Source organism: Scyliorhinus canicula, chromosome 19, assembly GCF_902713615.1.
Source record: "Scyliorhinus canicula chromosome 19, sScyCan1.1, whole genome shotgun sequence".
Classification (NCBI taxonomy): Eukaryota; Metazoa; Chordata; class Chondrichthyes; order Carcharhiniformes; family Scyliorhinidae; genus Scyliorhinus; species Scyliorhinus canicula.
Window position 1 is genome coordinate 19871522 of NC_052164.1, and position 18276 is coordinate 19889797.

An 18276-nucleotide genomic window follows, 5' to 3' on the forward strand; every position below is an offset into this window, starting at 1 on the left:
CGGTGGCCGTGTGGTTAGCACAACCGCCTCACGGCGCTGAGGTCCCAGATTCTATCCCGGCTCTGGGTCACTGTCCGTGTGGAGTTTGCACATTCTCCCCGTGTCTGCGTGGGTTTCGCCCCCACAACCCAAAGATGTGCAGGGTAGGTGGATTGGCCACGCTAAATTGCCCCTTAATTGGAAAAAATAATTGGGTAATCTAAAATTTAAAAATAAATAAATAAATAAAAAAAATTAGTGTCACAAGTGCATTAACACATTAACACTGCAATGAAGTTACTGTGAAAATCCCCAAGTCGCGACTATGCAGGGCATGTTTGGGTATAGTGAGGCAGAATTGAGAATAACCAATTTACCTAACAGTACGTCTTTTGGGACTTGTGGGAGGAAACTGGAGCACCCGGAGGAAACCCACGCAGACACAGGAAGAATGTGCAGACTCCGCACAGTGACCCAAGCTGGGGATCGAACCTGGGACTCTGCCACTGTGAAGCAACAGTGCTAACCACTGTGCTACCGTGCTGCCCATTATATTTTACATTAAATTAGCTATTTTTATTTCCAGAGTTTATACAGTATTGCATTATCTCAATCTATACTTAATCATTTATCTAATTAGTGGATACAATGTGGCATTTGAAACATAAAAATGGAGGGCAGTTGTTCCCAGTAATAGTGGAAGATGAATAATATTCAGCTCTTTGAATTTACTATAATTTTGTTTTAGTTTTTGACAAAAAGAGCAAAACAAAATACAATCAATAATGGGATGTGTTTGGGTTGACGTTGGAAGGTTTAGAACCGTACCTCCATATTACATAAATAGTCCTCAAAACTTCATAAATACCTTCAATAATTTAAAAAAGTCAAAATTGCAGTTAATACCATCATTGCTTTCTGATTTTATTTGTTGCTCTAGTAATAGAGGCACACTAAAAAGGGAATGAAAGTACTTTGATAACTTATTAACCCCAACCATGCATATAAATTATCCATATGTCCTTCAGCCAAGCTGTTAATCATGTGTTTCATCTCCCAAGATTTACAAGAAACAAGTTGCTCTGATGTTGGCATCAAAGAAGGAAAACCTGGTAGAACCATTGTGACCACAGCTCCTGCTTCTAGACAGAGCGAGAAGCCTTGCACAGAAGAAGAGGAGCTGCAAAGGAAAGGTAACTTAAAGGGACAGGAGTAGGCCACTTAGCCTCTCGAGCATATTCCGCCGCCATTCAACAGGGCCATGGCTGATCAGTCTCCTAACTCTTTGTCACATACCCCTTAACCCCTCAATACAGACACTTATCAATCTTAGATTTAAAATTAACAGTTTCCCTTTACTGGACGTGCCTAATATGCAATTTCTCACATTCTTATAATTTATTTTAAAATTAATATTTATACAGCTTTTCCCACTTTGTTTTGCAACTATTCCATTTAATTCAACAATTACTGCAGTAAGAGACTATACATATTTATTGTGGAAAAAATTCAGTCAATGGATATGGGCACCTCTTGCTGGGCAGCCTTTGTTAACCATCCCCTTATTTGCCCTTGGACTCTATGCCTTGCTAGACATATCAGAGAACGTTTTAAGAGTCAACCACTTTGTTGTGGGTCTGGCATCGCGTGTCGGCCAGACTGGGTAAGGATGGCAGATTTTGTTCCCTAAAGGACATTTAGTGAATCACAATTTTTATGACGATCGTCAATGGTTTCATGGTTGACACGTGACTCCAGACTCACAATTCTAGATTTTATTGAATTCAAATTTATTTGAATCCAGGTCCCCAGAGCATTCCCCTGGGTCTCTGGATTAGTCCAGTACCACCACCTCCCCAGTCTCTGTCGGAAAAATATGGCAACTAATAGAAAATATCACATCACACTAACACCTTTATTTCAAAAATCATAAGGTTGCAATTGAGTTCATATGCATTTAATATCATTCTTATTATCTTTTTAACTGGCTTTTGCAAGCACAATGGCCAAAACTGTGAAGTAAAACCAAATGTATCACCAGTATTTTGTGGAGAATCAGGATTAAGTCCTTGAATTTCACACGTGCCACTCTTAATAATAATAATTGCTTATTGTCACAAGTAGGCTTCAATTAAGTTACTGTGAAAAACCCCTAGTTGCCACATTCCGGCACCTGTTCGGGGAGGCCGGTACGGGAATTGAACCGTATTACAAGCCAGCTGTTTAGCCCACTGTGCTAAACCAGCCTCGGCAAACTTGGAAATATTACCGTTGGTTCCTTCAGCTAAAGCACTTATCACAGCAGTACCTCACTAGTCACCGCCTGCGACTCCGAAAATGACCCACTTATTCTTACCCTCTGTTTCCCTTTTTGAGATTCATTATTAAGTGGAATTGAAATTGATGATAAGATTGACATTTTTAATAAATGAACTCTTGTTTGCTTCTGACTTGCAGATAATCTTGAAACTGATGTGTCTGATAGTTCCAGTATAAACTTTGAAGAAGAAAAATATGAAATACAAAGTCAAGTGTCTTCAGACTGTTCAGAGGACTACATTATCATCCTACCAGAGTGTTTTGATACTAGTCGTCCACTGGGAGAATCTGTGTGCAGTTCATCTTTTTCCCAACCTGAAGAAATGGAGGATGAGATAGAAGTGGTATCAGATGCAGAGGTCACTGAGAGTGAAAATGTAGTTGATGAAAGCAGGCCTCAGTTGCAAAACATTAATGATATATTGTGTACATCTCAGACACTGGATATGGAGCCCCTTAAACCAGAGGTGCTCTCTGCTCCTTTGCATCACCAAAGGTAATATTCAGTAGCCCATGTTTTGCATTTTTGGTTCAAAATAACTATTCTGTAAATTATATTAATGATTACTTAAATAACTAAGGTGATAGCATTCCATCTCCACATCAAATAATATTGTTTGATCTTCTGTGCTTATGATGTTTCTGCAAGCTCAGTTTTGAAATTCATTGAAGTCTCAATACTCATGATTTCAATGATTACCAAAGTGTTTCACAACAACCATTCATAAAGCCTTTATTGGCGCCCTAATGGCTTAACCTAAACATCCTGGGCTGGATTCTCCGCCGGCAGGGTGCTCCGTTTTGCCGGTAGCCTGGGAATTTCCCGATGGCTTGGGGCTGCCCCACATTGGGAAACCCCATTGACCAGCCGGCGTAACTGAGCATCTCGCCGGCGTGCTGAAACAGACATGTGGCGCGGCGGGACAGAGAATGCAGCCCCCTGTCTCTGAATAAAGGAAGTTTCCCCCATAAATCCAGTCAGTGTTGAATTGTCGAATTGTTCTGCATATTCCTGGGTTAGAAACAAACACGTAGGGCAGCATGGTAGCACAACTGGATAGCACTGTGGCTTCACAGCGCCAGGGTCCCAGGTTCGATTCCCTGCTGGGTCACTGTCTGTGCGGAGTCTGCACGTTCTCCCCGTGTCTGCGTGGGTTTCCTCCGGGTGCTCTGGTTTCCTCCCACAGTCCAAAGACGTGCAGGTTAGGTGGATTCGCCATCATAAATTGCCCTTAGTGACCAAAAGGGGTTAGGAGGGGTTATTGGGTTATGGGGATAGGGTGGAAGTGAGGGCTTAAGTGGGCCGGTGCAGACTCGATGGGCCGAATGGCCTCCTTCTGCACTGTTTGTTCTATGTTTGTTCTACATTTGAGTGTTCTTGTTCTTATTTAAATCGAGAGGCTAATTGTGGCAGTGTGTATAGGGGATAAAATCGGTCAGATTATATTGTGTTCATATAATTCAAATAACCTCCATCCGTGGAAACCCATATATGAATAATGTTCCCAAGGTACCCAAACCAGGAATCCTGGCATGCAAGAGGTTAGAAGAGACAAATGGATGTCAATTGGAGTTTGCATTATGTTATTTAAATGAGATCTCCTCGTTAAGACCTGTGGAAGATCTTCAAACCCCAGCCTTGCCTGGTTTTCTCCACATCCTAAGGATAATGTTGGGAGGATAAAGGTGTTTGTCCTGAGTTTACAATTTGGCGCGGTGATAAATTAAAGTCACTCATATGGGCAGTAAAATTTTAATTTATTTTCCCGGTCTGTTGTTAAAGGATTGGTGGCTCAACTCTAAATTCACACGACATTCATTCTGATGCCTCGGAAATGGCTAATGTCGAAAATCCTACAGTTAGATCACCTGTTCGTCAAGAAAACAATGGTAATAAATATATTACCATTAAAAAATATTTTTTCTGTTACTTTATTGCTGTATCTTTTCTTCATGCTTTATGCCAGTGGCTCTTTCAGTTTCTTTGATTCCAGTTTTCAGTTGGAGAATAGTTGTTCTACTGCAATGGAGTTTTTAGTTAGTGCTGCAAGTTTAAAGATAATTATTCAAATTGATTTGGATTGAAAGAAAAAGCATGAATCGTGGAAATCTCAAATTATAAACAAAAGGGATTATTTTGATCAAGGGATGAAAGGACGTACTAAGTGAATGTGGTGTTAATAAGGCACAGCGCTTTGATAGTTTGATCTTATTTCTATTGCTGATTACAAAATTTGAGGTTCTATAACAGAGACATCTGCAGGTTCAGCACTCAAATGCTGGCTAATCATGATTTTCGTGGATCAGTGTACATGGGTTCCAAAAACGCACTTGGAGCGACGGTGTGTAGTGTGCTTGCTGTTCTCTTTCACCAACTATTGTACAATTGGGATGCAGCTGTCAGCTGCTGTTTATAACAAATGCATGATTAGTTAAAGCTGCCAACATATGTGAGATTTTCTGATGTTGCAATGGAGAAAACATTTTTTCACTTTCCAGTCAATAAACCTTTTATTGCCTTTACTCATAATTTAATTGCTGTACTATTTGTTTTCAGTATCTACACCTTTGGAGATAGAGTGTGCAGAACCACCGAAGACCATGAATATTAGACAGTGCCCACATTTAAGGTGACGCACCATTTACTATGCAAACTTTCTATTCAAAATATGCTTTTGTAATATACGAGTAGCTGCTTGTTTTGGTAGAACTGAAAACATTCAAGATGGAAGTATACGTATGTATTTTACCTAGCCAAATTTTGTTGTAGTTTTGGTGATAACCACCAGTTCCATTATGCAAACCAGTAGAAATACTCAGTATTAGCCTTGGCTCAATTATTTCTCACTTTTGAGCAAGAAGATGGTAGACATAAAGTTCCAATCCAATAGTTTAAGCACAAAATTTAGGCTGAAGTATTACTCCATGCAGAGATGTCATCTTTCAAACAAAATATTCATGTGAAACTCTGCCCATTGCCTCGCATGAATATAAAAGGAGCAAAACCACTATATGAAGAACAGCAGGTGAGTTCACTAACCATTGCCACTAAACTGAATATCTGCTTATTTATGTCATTGCTGTGTGTTGAAACTGGCTGCTGCATTTTCATATATAAGTAACTACATTTCCAAAGTAATGAAATATTATGACCTATGAAGTCTTTTGGGACATCTTGGGCATGTAAGATCCACCATATAAATACAAATTATTTTACTGCTTTAAAGGCAAATAGAAGTCAAAATTGGCAACCCTTTCTTCCGTTGCTCAATAGAGCTTATTGATCTCAGCTGGAGCAATAACCTCTCCATATCAGGTGTCAAATCAGCCATCATGCCTGGTTACCTTCCAGAAGTCCCTGTGTTGATTAGAGACGGCAGAATTGGGTTCAGTTATGATGCTTCTGTTGCTGAACAGTCTTCCCAACATTCCACATCTGGCCTCGTATGTGAAATGGCCATTTGGGAGCAACTCGCTGGAAAGCAATAATATAGTGGAGCCTGTGGGACTGTTGCGCCTTTACAGCATTTAAGTAGAAAAAGGGTGATAAAAGGAAAAGTAGGGTCGATTAGAAATCAAAAGGTGGATTTGTGCATGGAGGCAGAAATATCTCTCTTACAAGGAAAAAGATGCCATCCAGGCCATGGTGAAAGAGGAGGAAATTGAGTCACTAGAAGGATTTAAAATTGTTAATGAAGAGATAATGGGTAGGCTGTCTGTACTTGAAGTCAGTAAGGCACCTGGAACAGAGGAAATGCATCCAAGAGTACTGAAGGATGTGAGTGGGGAAACTGGAGGCACTCGCTATAGCTTTTCAGTGTGCCTTAGAGGGTGAACTCCCTTCAAGGATGTTGCCAGTGGACTGGAAAGCTGCAAACGTTACACTTTTGTTCAAAAAAAGATTTAAAGATAAGTCCAGCGACTACAGTCGGTCAGTTTAACTTTGATGGAAGGAAATCTTCCAGAAACAATAATTCAGGGCAAAATTAAAAGCCAGAAACAATAATTCAGGGCAAAATTAAAAGTCACATTTACAAATGCAGGTTAATGAAAAAAACCAGGGCAGCACGGTGGCGCAGTGGTTAGCATTGCTGCCTCACCTCTCTGAAGCCTCCACATCCTTCTGGTAGTGTGGTGACCAGAATTGAACACTATACTCCAAGTGTGGCCTAACTAAGATTCTATACAGCTGCAACATGACTTGCCAATTTTATACTCAATGCCCCGACCAATGAAGGCCTTCTTGACTATCTTCTCCACCTGTGTTGCCCCTTTCAGTAATCTGTGGACCTGTACACCAAGATCTCTCTGACTGTCAATACTCTTCAGGGTTCCACCATTCACTGGATATTCCCTACCTGTATTAGAACTTCTAAAATGCATTACCTCACATTTGTCCAGATTAAACTCCATCTGCCATCTCACCGCCCAAGTCTCCAAACGATCTAAATCCTGCTGTATCCTTTGACAGTCCTCAACGCTGTCTGCAATTCCGCCAACCTTTGTGTTGTCCGCAAACTTACGAATCAGACCAGTTACATTTTCCTCCAAATCATTTATATATACTACGAACAGCAAAGGTCCCAGCACTGATCCCTGTGGAACACCACTAGTCACAGCCCTCCAATCAGAAAAGCACCCTTCCATTGCTACTCTCTGCCTTCTATGACCTAGCCAGTTCTGTATCCATCTTGCCAGCTCACCTCTGATCCCATGTGACATCATCTTTTGTACCAGTCTGCCATGAGGGACCTTGTCAAAGGCCTTGCTGAAGTCCATATAGACAACATCCACTGCCCTACCTGCATCAATCATCTTTGTGACCTCCTCGAAAAACTCTTGTCAAGTTGGTGAGACACGACCTCCCCTTCACAAAACCGTGCTGCCTCTCGCTAATACGACCACTTGCTTCCAAATGGGAGTCGATGTAGACTCGAAGAATTCTCTCCAGTAATTTCCCTACAACTGACGTAAGGCTCACCGGCCTGTAGTTCCCTGGGTTATCCTTGTTACCCTTCTTAAACAAAGGAACAACATTGGCTATTCTCCGGGACATCACCTGAAGACAGTGAAGATCCAAAGATTTCTGTCAAGGCCTCAGCAATTTCCTCTCTTGTCTCCTTCAGTATTCTGGGGTAGATCCCATCAGGCCCTGGAGACCTATCCACCTTAATGTTTTTCAAGACGTCCAACACTCGTCTTTTTGGATATCAATGTGACCCAGGCTATCTACACACCCTTCTCCAGACTCAACATCCACCAATTCTTTCTCTTTGGTGAATACTGATGCAAAGCATTCATTTAGTAACTCGCCCCTTTCCTTTGGCTCCACACATAGATTCCCTCCCCTTCTTTCAGTGGGCCAACCTTTTCCCTGGCTACCCTCTTGCTTTTTATGTATGTGTAAAAAGCCTTGGGATTTTCCTTAACCCTATTTGCCATTGTCTTTTCGTGACTCTTTTTCGCCCTCCTGACCCCTTGCTTAAGTTCCTTCCTACTTTCCTTATATTCCATACAGGCTTTGTCTGTTCCCAGCCTTCTAGCCCTGACAAATTCCTCCTTTTTGGCGAGACCGACAATATCTCTCGTTATCCAAGGTTCCTGAAATTTGCCATCTTTATCCTTCTTCCTCACAGGAACATGCCGGTCCTGAATTCCTTTCAACTGACATTTGAAAGCCTCCCACATGTCAGATGTTGATTTACCCTCAAACATCCGCCCCCAATCTATGTTCTTCAGTTCCCACCTAATATTGTTAGAATTAGCCTTCCCCTAATTTAGCATATTCACCCTAAGACCACTCTTATCCTTGTCCACCAGCACTTTAAAACTTACTGAGTTGTGGTCACTGTTCCCGAAATGCTCCCCTACTGAAACTTCTACCACTTGGCCAGGCTTATTCCCCAATACCAGGTCCAGTACAGCCCCTTCCCTAGTTGTACTATCTACATATTGTTTTAAGAAGCCCTCCTGGATGCTCCTTACAAACTCTGCCCCATCCAAGCCCCTAGCACTACGTGAGTCCCAGTCAATATTCAGGAAGTTAAAGTCTCCCATCACAACAACCCTGTTGCTTTTACTCCTTTCCAAAATCTGTCTACCTATCTGCTCCTCTATCTCCCGCTGGCTGTTGGGAGGCCTGTAGTAAACCCTGAACATTGTGACTGCACCCTTTTTATTCTTGATCTCTACCCATCTAGCCTCGCTGCCCTCTGAGGTGTCGTCCTGCAGTACAGCTGTGATATTCTCCCTAACCGGTAGCACAACTCCTCCACCACTTTTACATCCCCCTCTATCCTGCCTGAAACATCTAAATCCTGGACTGTTTAGCTGCCAATCCTGTCCTTCCCTCAACCAGGCCTCTGTAATGGCAACAACACCATAGTTCCAAGTACTAATGCAAGCTCTAGGTGCATCTGCCTTACCTATTATACTTCTTGCATTAAAACATATGCACTTCAGGCCACTAGTTCCGCTGTTTTCAGCAACATCTCCCTGTCTGCTCTTCCTCAGAGCCATAGTGGCCCTATTTCACCTTCACCAATTGCTCAGGTCCCCACACCCCCTGCCATACTAGTACGGGTAATGCTGTATAGATGAACTTCCAAAAGATATTTGATACAGTGCTGCACAACAGACTTTTAAGTAAAGTTATGGCCCATGGAATAAAAGGGAAAGTAGCAGCATGGATACAAAATTGCGTATGTAATAAGAAACTGTAGTGGTTAATGGGTCTTTTTTCATGCTGGAGTGGGGAGTCCGTATCCGTGCTTTTCCTGATATGTATTAATGACCCAGGTCTTGGTGTACAGGGACAAGTTCAAAATCTGCATAATACAAAACTTGGGAGCATTATGAACTATGAGAAGGATAGTCTAGAACTTCAAAAGCACATAGACAAGTTGGTGGAATGGGCAAAAAAATGGTAGATGGAGTTCAATGCAGAGAAATATGAACTGATTTAGTAGGAAGAACATGGAGTGACAATGTAAAATGACGGGTCCAGTTCTGAAGAGGGTGCAGGAGCAGAATGAACTGGGTGGATGTGTACATAAGTCATTGAAGGTGGCAGGCAGGTTGAGAGCGCGGTTAATAAAACATACAGTATCCTCACTTTCTTTAAAGGAGCACAGAATTCAAGAACATGGTAGTTATGTTGAACTTGGATAAGACTCCCCCTCAGCTGGGACATTCTGTCCGGTTTTGGATGCTACACTTTAGAAAAGATATTCATCTGTTGGAGGTGCAGGAAAGGTTCACAAAAATTATTCCAGAAATGAGGAATTTCAATTTTGAAGAGATATTGAAGAAGTTGGGTCAGTTTTTCTTGGAGAAAAGGGATTTAATAGAGGTATTCAAAATCATCAGGGAGCGAGACAGTAGATAGGAAGAAATAAAAGGGGCGGGGTTCTACATTGAGAGTCCACCTTGCAACCGCTGCCACTGTAAAGCAACAGATAATCAAAGCCAAGAAAGCATATGTAGGGCTTTTGGGGAGAAGGCAGGAGAATGTCACTGAGTTACTCATACGGGAAGTTGATGTAGATACTCTGGGCCGAATGGCCTCCTCCTGAACTTTAGTGATTCTGTTATATCTGCCATGATTCTGCCTCCAGGAGAGATGAACAGAAACTTGGGAGAGGAGAACCCAAGTTGTTTTTCTATACTTCAGTGTAGCTTTTTTTTAAAATACCTCATCTTGCACTTGATTAGCAGGACTAATCAGAATCGCATTTACAAACTGAATGCTGTGTTCTAATTTCTAAAATTTCTTTGTAGACACCATAGTGGCATTGCTGGTGAGCTGGTGAAGGGAGCCCTGTCTGTGGCGGCCTCTGCTTATAAGGCTCTTTTTTCAGGGGACACCAGTGTGACACAGGTATTTAAAAAAAAAAAAATATTTTAAAAATAAAACCATTTAAACACCGTTACCCAGTATGGAATGTTCACAAGGTGATTTTTAGTGCCTTTATGATTAATGTGATTATTGTACTCGTGGTGCCAGAAACAAATTAGAATCCATCTCTTCTTGCAGGCCAGTGCTATATGCAGATCTTTAAAAGACCTCTGATTTGTTTGTGTTAATCATTTGTATTTGGTGCGGTTGCAGTTATTTATAATAATCTTTATTAGTGTCACAAGTAGGCTTACATAAACACTGCAATGAAGTTACGGTGAAAAGCCCCTAGTCGCCACACTACTAGGGGCCTGTTCTGGTACACTGAGGGAGAATTCAGAAAGTCCAAATCACCTAACAAGCACGTCTTTCTACTTGTGGGAGGAAACCAGAGCACCTGGAGGAAGCCCACGCAGACACGGGGAGAGCATGCAGACTCCGCACAGTGACCAAAGCCTGGAATCGAACCGCTCACTTGGCTAAATCGCTGGCTTTTTAAGCAGGCCAGCAGCATGGTTCGATTCCCGTACCAGCCTCCCCGGACAGGCGCTGGAATGTGGCGACTAGGGGCTTTTCACAGTAACTTCATTGAAGCCTACTCGTGACAATAAGTGATTTTCATTTTTTCATTTTCAGGTCCCTGGTGCTGTGAAGCAATGGTACTAACCACTGTGCTACCATACTGACCAGTTTTCCCAGTTGATGATACACCTCCTTTTGCTAATGAGAAATTCAATAAACTCCTGATAAAGAAGTTTTTTTTTAAACCAGGGTTTGCTTAGTATTTCTGTTCATTGATTGTAAATGCTATTTTCACTCAGTGCACTGCGGCTTGTTGGAGTATATATTGCTCCTGCAATTTATTTCTGTACTAGATTTTTAATTCTGACCATCCCTTTGAGGGAATTGTCAAGTGGTAGCTATGCAGTTCCATTTGTGGAATTGATTTGAATGTTTATCTTGGACCGTTGTTATATATTTAGTAGTCAGCTGATGAATAGCACAAGCTAGAGAGCTACTCGGCATGCACATTTTAGCCAGAATATGGTATGCATGGGGTGGGAGAAAGACAGATGGAGGTGAAGAATATTTTGGCTGAAGCTCCTTTATAATTGTCATGCGTCACCTGATTCATGTTTGTGCTTAAATCAGGTATGTGTACAGACAGATTATACGACATAATCCAAAAAAAAGCACTGGTTTATCTCTAACGATTTGTATTAATTTGACAGAGTTTGATCCTATTGTGCCCTTTCTCCTCGGTGTATACTCCTTGAATAGACTATGGATTAAGTCCAAAATAAGGTTACAGACATTGTGAATAGGGATAAGATTGTGAATGTCACTGTTCCACAAAATAGGTTGTTATTTAATGTTCAGATGCCTGGAATACTTGGCCGTGCATGATTTGGGGATAGCAGTTGCTGGTTGTAGATGGCTAGAATACTGGGAAAGCATCTTGAAGGCAGATGAATTTTAGGATTTGATGTTGGAATCTCTGTTTATCATTTTTATAGTAAGAAATCTGACACCACCAGGTTAAAGTCCAACAGGTTTGTTTCGAATCACTAGCTTTCGGAGCACAGCTCCTTCACCTGAGGAAGGAGCAGTGCTCTGAAAGCTAGTGATTTGAAACAAACCTGTTGGACTTTAACCTGGTGTTGTAAGACTTACTGTGCTCATCCAGTCCAATGCCGGCACCTCCACATCATATCATTTTTATGAATGACGATGGAATCCTGTCACGGTGACTTAAATTTTCACGTCAGACACCAAATGGGGAGTGGTGACAAATAATGGTTTGATCAGTGTGCACAAATCAAAAAAAATCTGAATGGCGAAGAAACGGATGCAATTTCATACGGCAAAAGTGTAAACTTATGTGATTCAGCAGAAGAAATGGTGATGTAGATCACAAACTAAATGGGAAGATTATTAAGTTTTCCCAGTTGGCAGTGGATCTGTGGTTTTGGCCAACAAGCTGACAAAACAATTAATACAACGATCATAGGCAGTCAGGGAAGTAACCAGAATATTGAGTTTATATAACTAGGGCTGTAGTTTCTAACGAGAGTCACACTGTTCAGTCTCCCTGTTTTAGAATTCTGACTCCCGGGTATCATCACTCCTCTAATCCTGGCCTCCTTGAGTAACTCTATTTCAATTGCTCCACCATTTAGAAACATAAAAAATAGGGGGAGGCCATTCGACACTCCAAGCCTGCTGCACAATTCATTATGGTCATGGTTGATCATCTAACTCAATAGCTTGATCCCGCCTTCTCCCCCCACCCCCCCAAATATCCTTTGATCCACTTTGCCAAAGAGTTACATCTAACTGCTTATTGAAAACATACAATGTTTTGGCCTTGACTACTTTCTGTGGTAGTGAATTCCACAGGCTGACCGCTCTCTGGGTGAAGACATTTCTTCTCATCTGTCTTTTTTATTAAATATAAATTTAGAGTACCCGATTATTTTTTTTCCCCAATTAAGGGGCAATTTGGCATGACCAATCCACCCACCCTGCATACCTTTGGGTGTGGGGGTGAGTCCCAATCAGACAATGGGAGAATGTGAAAACTCCATATGGGCAGTAACCCGGCGCCAGGATCGAACCCGGGTCCTCAGCGCCGTGGGGCAGCAGTGCTAACCACTGTGCCACGTGCTGCCCTCATCTTTGTCTTAAATGGTCTTCTCCATATCCTCAGACTGTGACCCCTGGTTCTGGTCAACCTCGCCATCGGGAATATCCTTCTTGCATCTACCATCTCTAGTCCTGTTAAGAGTTTTACAGGTTTCTATGAGATTGCCCCTCACTCTTCTGAATTCCAGCGACTTCAATCCTAAACAACTCAATCTTTCTTCATATGTCAATCCTGCCATCCCAGGAAAGTGTGGTAAGCCTTTTCTGCACACCCTCTAGAGCAAGAACATACTTCTTTAGTGGTCATGCATTGGGTCTTAACCTCTAATTATCTCCCTAACCCTTTTCAAATCGCTCTCCTCCTTTAGGATCCATCTTAACACCTATCTTTTTGATCTTAGCTTTTGGTCATCTCCCTGCATGGCCTGGTGCCATGATTTAAACTCCTGTGAGGTGCCTTGGAATGTTTTATTATGTTAAAAGGCGCAATATAAATTATAGTTGTAGTATCAGATTTTTGGAGGAAGTGGAAAGAAGAGCTGCTAGATTAATTCCAGGAGAATAAAGACTAACCACACAGAATATTTTGTCTCAAGAATAATGGAAACCGAGAAGGAAAAGTTTAGGACCAGGATGCTTGATTTGGAAAGAGCATTATTGTAGGAAGTATAAAAAGTGCCATATGGGGCGGCACGTGGCGCAATGGTTACCATTGCTGCCTACGGCTCTGAGCCGGGTTCGAATCCCGGCCCTGGATCACTGTCCGTGTGGAGTTTGCACATTCTCCCTGTGTCTGCGTGGGTTTCACCCCCACAACCCAAAGATGTGCACGTTAGGTGGATTGGCCATGCTAAATTGCCTCTTAATTGGAAAAAAAGAATTGGGCAGTACGGTAGCACAAGTGGATAGCACTTTGGCTTCACAGAGCCAGGGTTCCAGGTTCGATTCCCCGTCTGTGCGGAGTCTGCACATTCTCCCCGTGTCAGCGTGGGTTTCCTCTGGGTGCTCCGGTTTCCTCCCACAGTCCAAAGACGTGCAGGTTAGGTGGATTGGCTATGATAAAGTGCCCTTAGTGACCAAAAAGGTCAGGAGAGGTTATTGGGTTACGGGGCTAGGGTGGAAGTGAGGGCTTAAGTGGGTTGGTGCAGACTCGATGGGCTGAATGGCCTCCTGCACTGTATGTTCTGTGTTCTACTCTAAAAAAAACATTTTTTTAAAACTGCCATATGCAGATTACAATTGGCAGATCAAACAGTAAATCAACAGTAGGAAATATTTAACTAGGAAATGAAAAAGGTTCAAATGAAACATTTACAAGGTGGCTAGGTGTGGTGTGAAGGGGGCTGATGTGAAAGGGGGAGTATATTAAAGGTTTGGCTACCATGACTGAACAGGGAAATTTGACCAGCGAGTTTGGATTGCAATGGTTCAGGAAGGTAGCTCACCTCCACCATCTCGAGGGTAATTAGAGATGGGCAATATTGGCTGATCATGCTAGTAACGCTCATGCCCATGAACAAATTGTTCCAATTATGAACAGAAACTTTTAATAAAATGGTTAAAAGGATGAGCTGGTATAGATTTTCAATCTATGATGGATAAGTATTAATAGACATTATCCATTCACTGCCTGGAAGGGTATATAGTCAAGATAATCAGAAAAGCAGCTAAATGTATTCAAAGCTCAGTGCTGCTGATAAAGAATGACTTCATGCAACTGATACGTTTGTTTCCCTCTGCATAGGCTGAAGCAACAGAGAATCAAACGGCATCCATGATGGATATACTTTTTGAAATGGGATTTTGCGACAAACAACTAAATATGAAACTGCTCAAAAAGTATAGCAACAATCTTATTGAAGTTGTCACTGAACTTCTCCACAGCAGTGAGAATGACTGGCATGCTAACCGCCACTGAATAAACGCGGGATATATGGATCGCCACTCGGTGAACGTGTAGCTGCCACATGTTTGTGCACAATAGCAGTAATCAAGGACAATATCAATATTCTGAGAATTCATTTTCAGTAATGTGCTCCATTGCATTAATACGGAGTTCATTCATTATTGAGAAAATAATGCGCTTGCTTTCTCTATTCCATATTAATCCACGTTTCACTTTTTAAGTGTGTGGGTTTTTATAAAGTTAAAGCCAGAAGAAACACAGCTCAAGATATGTCTATCAGTCTTTGAGTCTGTTTGATTATTTTTGGTAAATTATTTCATGTTGATGCTGATATCTTCACAAATTACACTACATTCAATACATCAAACGTGTATATATTTCATTTTAAAAAGCAATATTCCATGCACAGTTGGATTCTGTACACAATTAACACTACAGCAAACCTGTATCAATGCAATGAGTGTGCTTTAGGGACCCATTGTCATGAACATACTTCTTTTATTGTGTCTCTTCCAGGGAGGAACATTCTGTTAGCATAGTGTATCCATTCAGACAGATATAATTGAAACTTCATTTTAGCTCATACATTTGTAGTAGTGCAAGCCTATTTCTGTATTTGATCATCTTTTTTAAATTTGCTATAACATTCAAATATTTAGTATGATAACCTGTATTAACAAAAATAGCCTTTTGCCATAGCCTTTAGTTTAAGACGATATTTTGGGTCATGGAAAGTTGTGTGTGTGTGAGAGAGATAATATGCGTAGCACAAAATTGACAATGTCATAATCAGACTGTTGTTTTAAAACATTAATCAGGTGACAGTAGGAAAAGCTTAATTTGAAACAGAAAATTCTGTCCTGGTGGAGTAAGTGGAATAGTACATCTTGATCTATTATTTAAGTTTCCTTCCAGTCGTTCAAGTATGTGGAAGTTGTGTATTTGAAATGATCATTGTAGCATTAGTTGCCAACCTATACGTGCTTCTAAGGATCTGGTGTTGAGTGGATGTTTTCAGTAGATTAATCTCGGCTATTGGCAGAGTTGGCATTTTATATTTTAATGTTCTGGTCATTTTTGTGTCCAGTCTTAATAACACACAATAATGTTTGGATTGAAACCGCTCAGTTGGACTTTGAAATGATGTGGCCTCTTTTTTTCCCTTTTGGGATTGAGGTAGATTGATGCTAACATATTGATTCAAATTCCAGATTTGTAGGAGCCATCCACACAATTGTAATTATATACCCCACCCAAGGAAGCAAACCATCATTTCTTTCAATCTGGAAAATGTGGCAGTTGTTGATTAAGCGTCTCTGAGAAAACCTCAGTTAATAGATGTTGGGATTTCAAGAATTCTACTGATAGGATACCTCTCAAGCTGATTGTGACATTGGAACCTTCACTCAGCTGCTTGACAGTTCTGGTAGTTTTAAAAATGTAATGTTGATATAATTGTCAACTCCTACAGACACCCAAATATGTAAACACTTGGTAAGGGATGCAATGCCAGTTGTTCTTCTGCTCAAGAAAAATATTGAAAGACTCTAGAATTGTTTCACCTGATTTTTAAATGGCATTGTTCTCTCTCCTTTTCCCCTCTCCTATCAGGAGCAAAACTTTGTCAGCTCAACTTGTTGGTTTCTTTATTGATTAAATTGGTATAGCAGTGATTTCGGCATTTTTACTGAGCGCTGTTGGATTAATTCATGGTCTAAAGGATTAAAGTAGTGTGTAGGATGATGATGGGATTTTTCACGTTTTTGAGCTGAATTAATTGGTTACTAATCTGTTTTCCAGGAAACCCTGTGCCGCAAGTAGCTGGGAAAAAAACAATATTGATTATTCTAAGGGAAATTAAACAAGTGTGTAACATGCTGGCAACATAACAAGCCGGCTTTCTTGGTAAAATAACATTTTGGGCAAAGAAGCAACTCCCAATTGGTCTGTTTGTGTTGCTTCTGCAGCTGGTCATTAATGATCAAACAAAAACCTATTTGTGAACACAGTTTATATTCACCTGGAAAGTGAATGTTCAATTGTACAATCAAAGTTTAAGAGCTGCCTTTTATGATTAAAAAGCATTACATTTATCAATTTTCTGCAGAAATCCAGACTCAAGATTTTAGAAATACTTACAGCCATTCATTTTAATTACTTTTCTGCCAACATAAGGAAAGCATCATAAGATTTGACTTGATTCCTGCATTAGCCAATGCAGCAATATTTACAGCATTGGTGGACATTTATTTTTTGTTAGCAAGTCATGGATGTCTTCTAATGCTCAAAAGTAAGTAGTGTTGACCATAGGAAATGTCCACTTTAGCTGCTATTGAGGTTGTCCATTCAGTAAGTTACAGTGCTACAGTACACTGTGTTGTATGGCTAAGATGGATCTCCTGTATTTTAGTTATCATTTGTGTTTTACGATTTGACTCCATGCCCCAAGTTTGTAAATGTCATGAGCACTACCCTGCACTTAACTGAGTCTTTCTGTTTCAGATAATTGTATGATCCTTATCTAAACCCCTTGAAATTGGTACAAAGTAGGCCATAGAATGCAAGAAAAAGTTTGTTTTCCCGTAAACATATTTTAACCTTATGAAATGACTTGCGGATTCATTTCTGTTGCACTACAATAGTTCAAAAAATAATATCTTGTACCTTTTGAAAAAACACAATGATACTAACAGTTTACCTTATTCAAGCTGTCACCAATTACAAGTTCTGAAACTGAAATGCTCATTGACAGATCTAAAACTGCACAGGCATTCCATGGTCAACAAGTTTCCCCAAAAGTGATTTACACTTTGCTTCTTTAGAATGACTGAATGAAGTGTGCACGCTCACATTCGCACAGGTTCTTCCTTGATACCATTTCATCTTGCAGTTAGTGGCTGTTAACCTTGCAGAATGGGACTAGGAATCAAAGGAAAAGTCATTTTTTTTTAAACTGGAGACAAATATATATTCCCATGTTCAAGAACATAATAAATAAGCCACACATAGAAACCATTGAACCATTCTGCAGTGTACCTATATTCTTACATCCATCAATCCTTTTTGTACATAATTTATCACAATTTGCAGTATATTAAGATACAAATTAATGCTCCAGTAACTTCTGATGGCTTCATTTGCACATTGTCTACGTTTGCATGTAATTGTCTTAACCAATTTTAGACTCTTGCATATATTGCTCAACATTCTTTACAGATCTGTATTTTTCTGTCCTTTTAAAATGTGATGGAAATGAATTTTGATTCCCAGATACATGAATCAATAAAAAATATTGTTTAAATAAAATGAGGTCTCCTTAGTCATTTCGATTTCAGCATTTGTAAAATCCCAAAACTGTTGAAATTGCAATGGTTTGGTGCCAAACATTTAAGGGTACTCTGTGCTTTTGATATTGTTCCACAACTGCTAGGAAAAATGTGGAGCTTCCAGGCAAAACGTATTATCAAAGTAATACATTCTTTCAATGTGAATGATGCCTATTTTAATTCCTTCAGGAATGTGAGTTACG

At 40.6% G+C, this 18276-nt stretch overlaps 1 protein-coding gene across 7 annotated transcripts in view; it reads left to right on the forward strand.

Annotated features, from left to right (window-relative positions):
* nbr1a (NBR1 autophagy cargo receptor a) overlaps positions 1-18053 on the forward strand; it is a 69188-nt gene extending 51135 nt beyond the window's left edge. For 6 of the 7 annotated variants that reach the window (XM_038778553.1, XM_038778550.1, XM_038778551.1 and 3 more), the window contains 6 exons: positions 1041-1172; positions 2437-2794; positions 4082-4188; positions 4856-4928; positions 10078-10177; positions 14586-18053. In XM_038778553.1, coding sequence (XP_038634481.1) covers positions 1041-1172; positions 2437-2794; positions 4082-4188; positions 4856-4928; positions 10078-10177; positions 14586-14759 — 944 coding nt within the window. In that variant the 3' untranslated portion in view covers positions 14760-18053. The remainder of the gene's footprint in view (positions 1-1040; positions 1173-2436; positions 2795-4081; positions 4189-4855; positions 4929-10077; positions 10178-14585) is intronic. The other variant, XR_005458136.1, reaches the window with a different exon arrangement.
* The last annotated feature ends 223 nt before the right edge of the window (positions 18054-18276 follow it).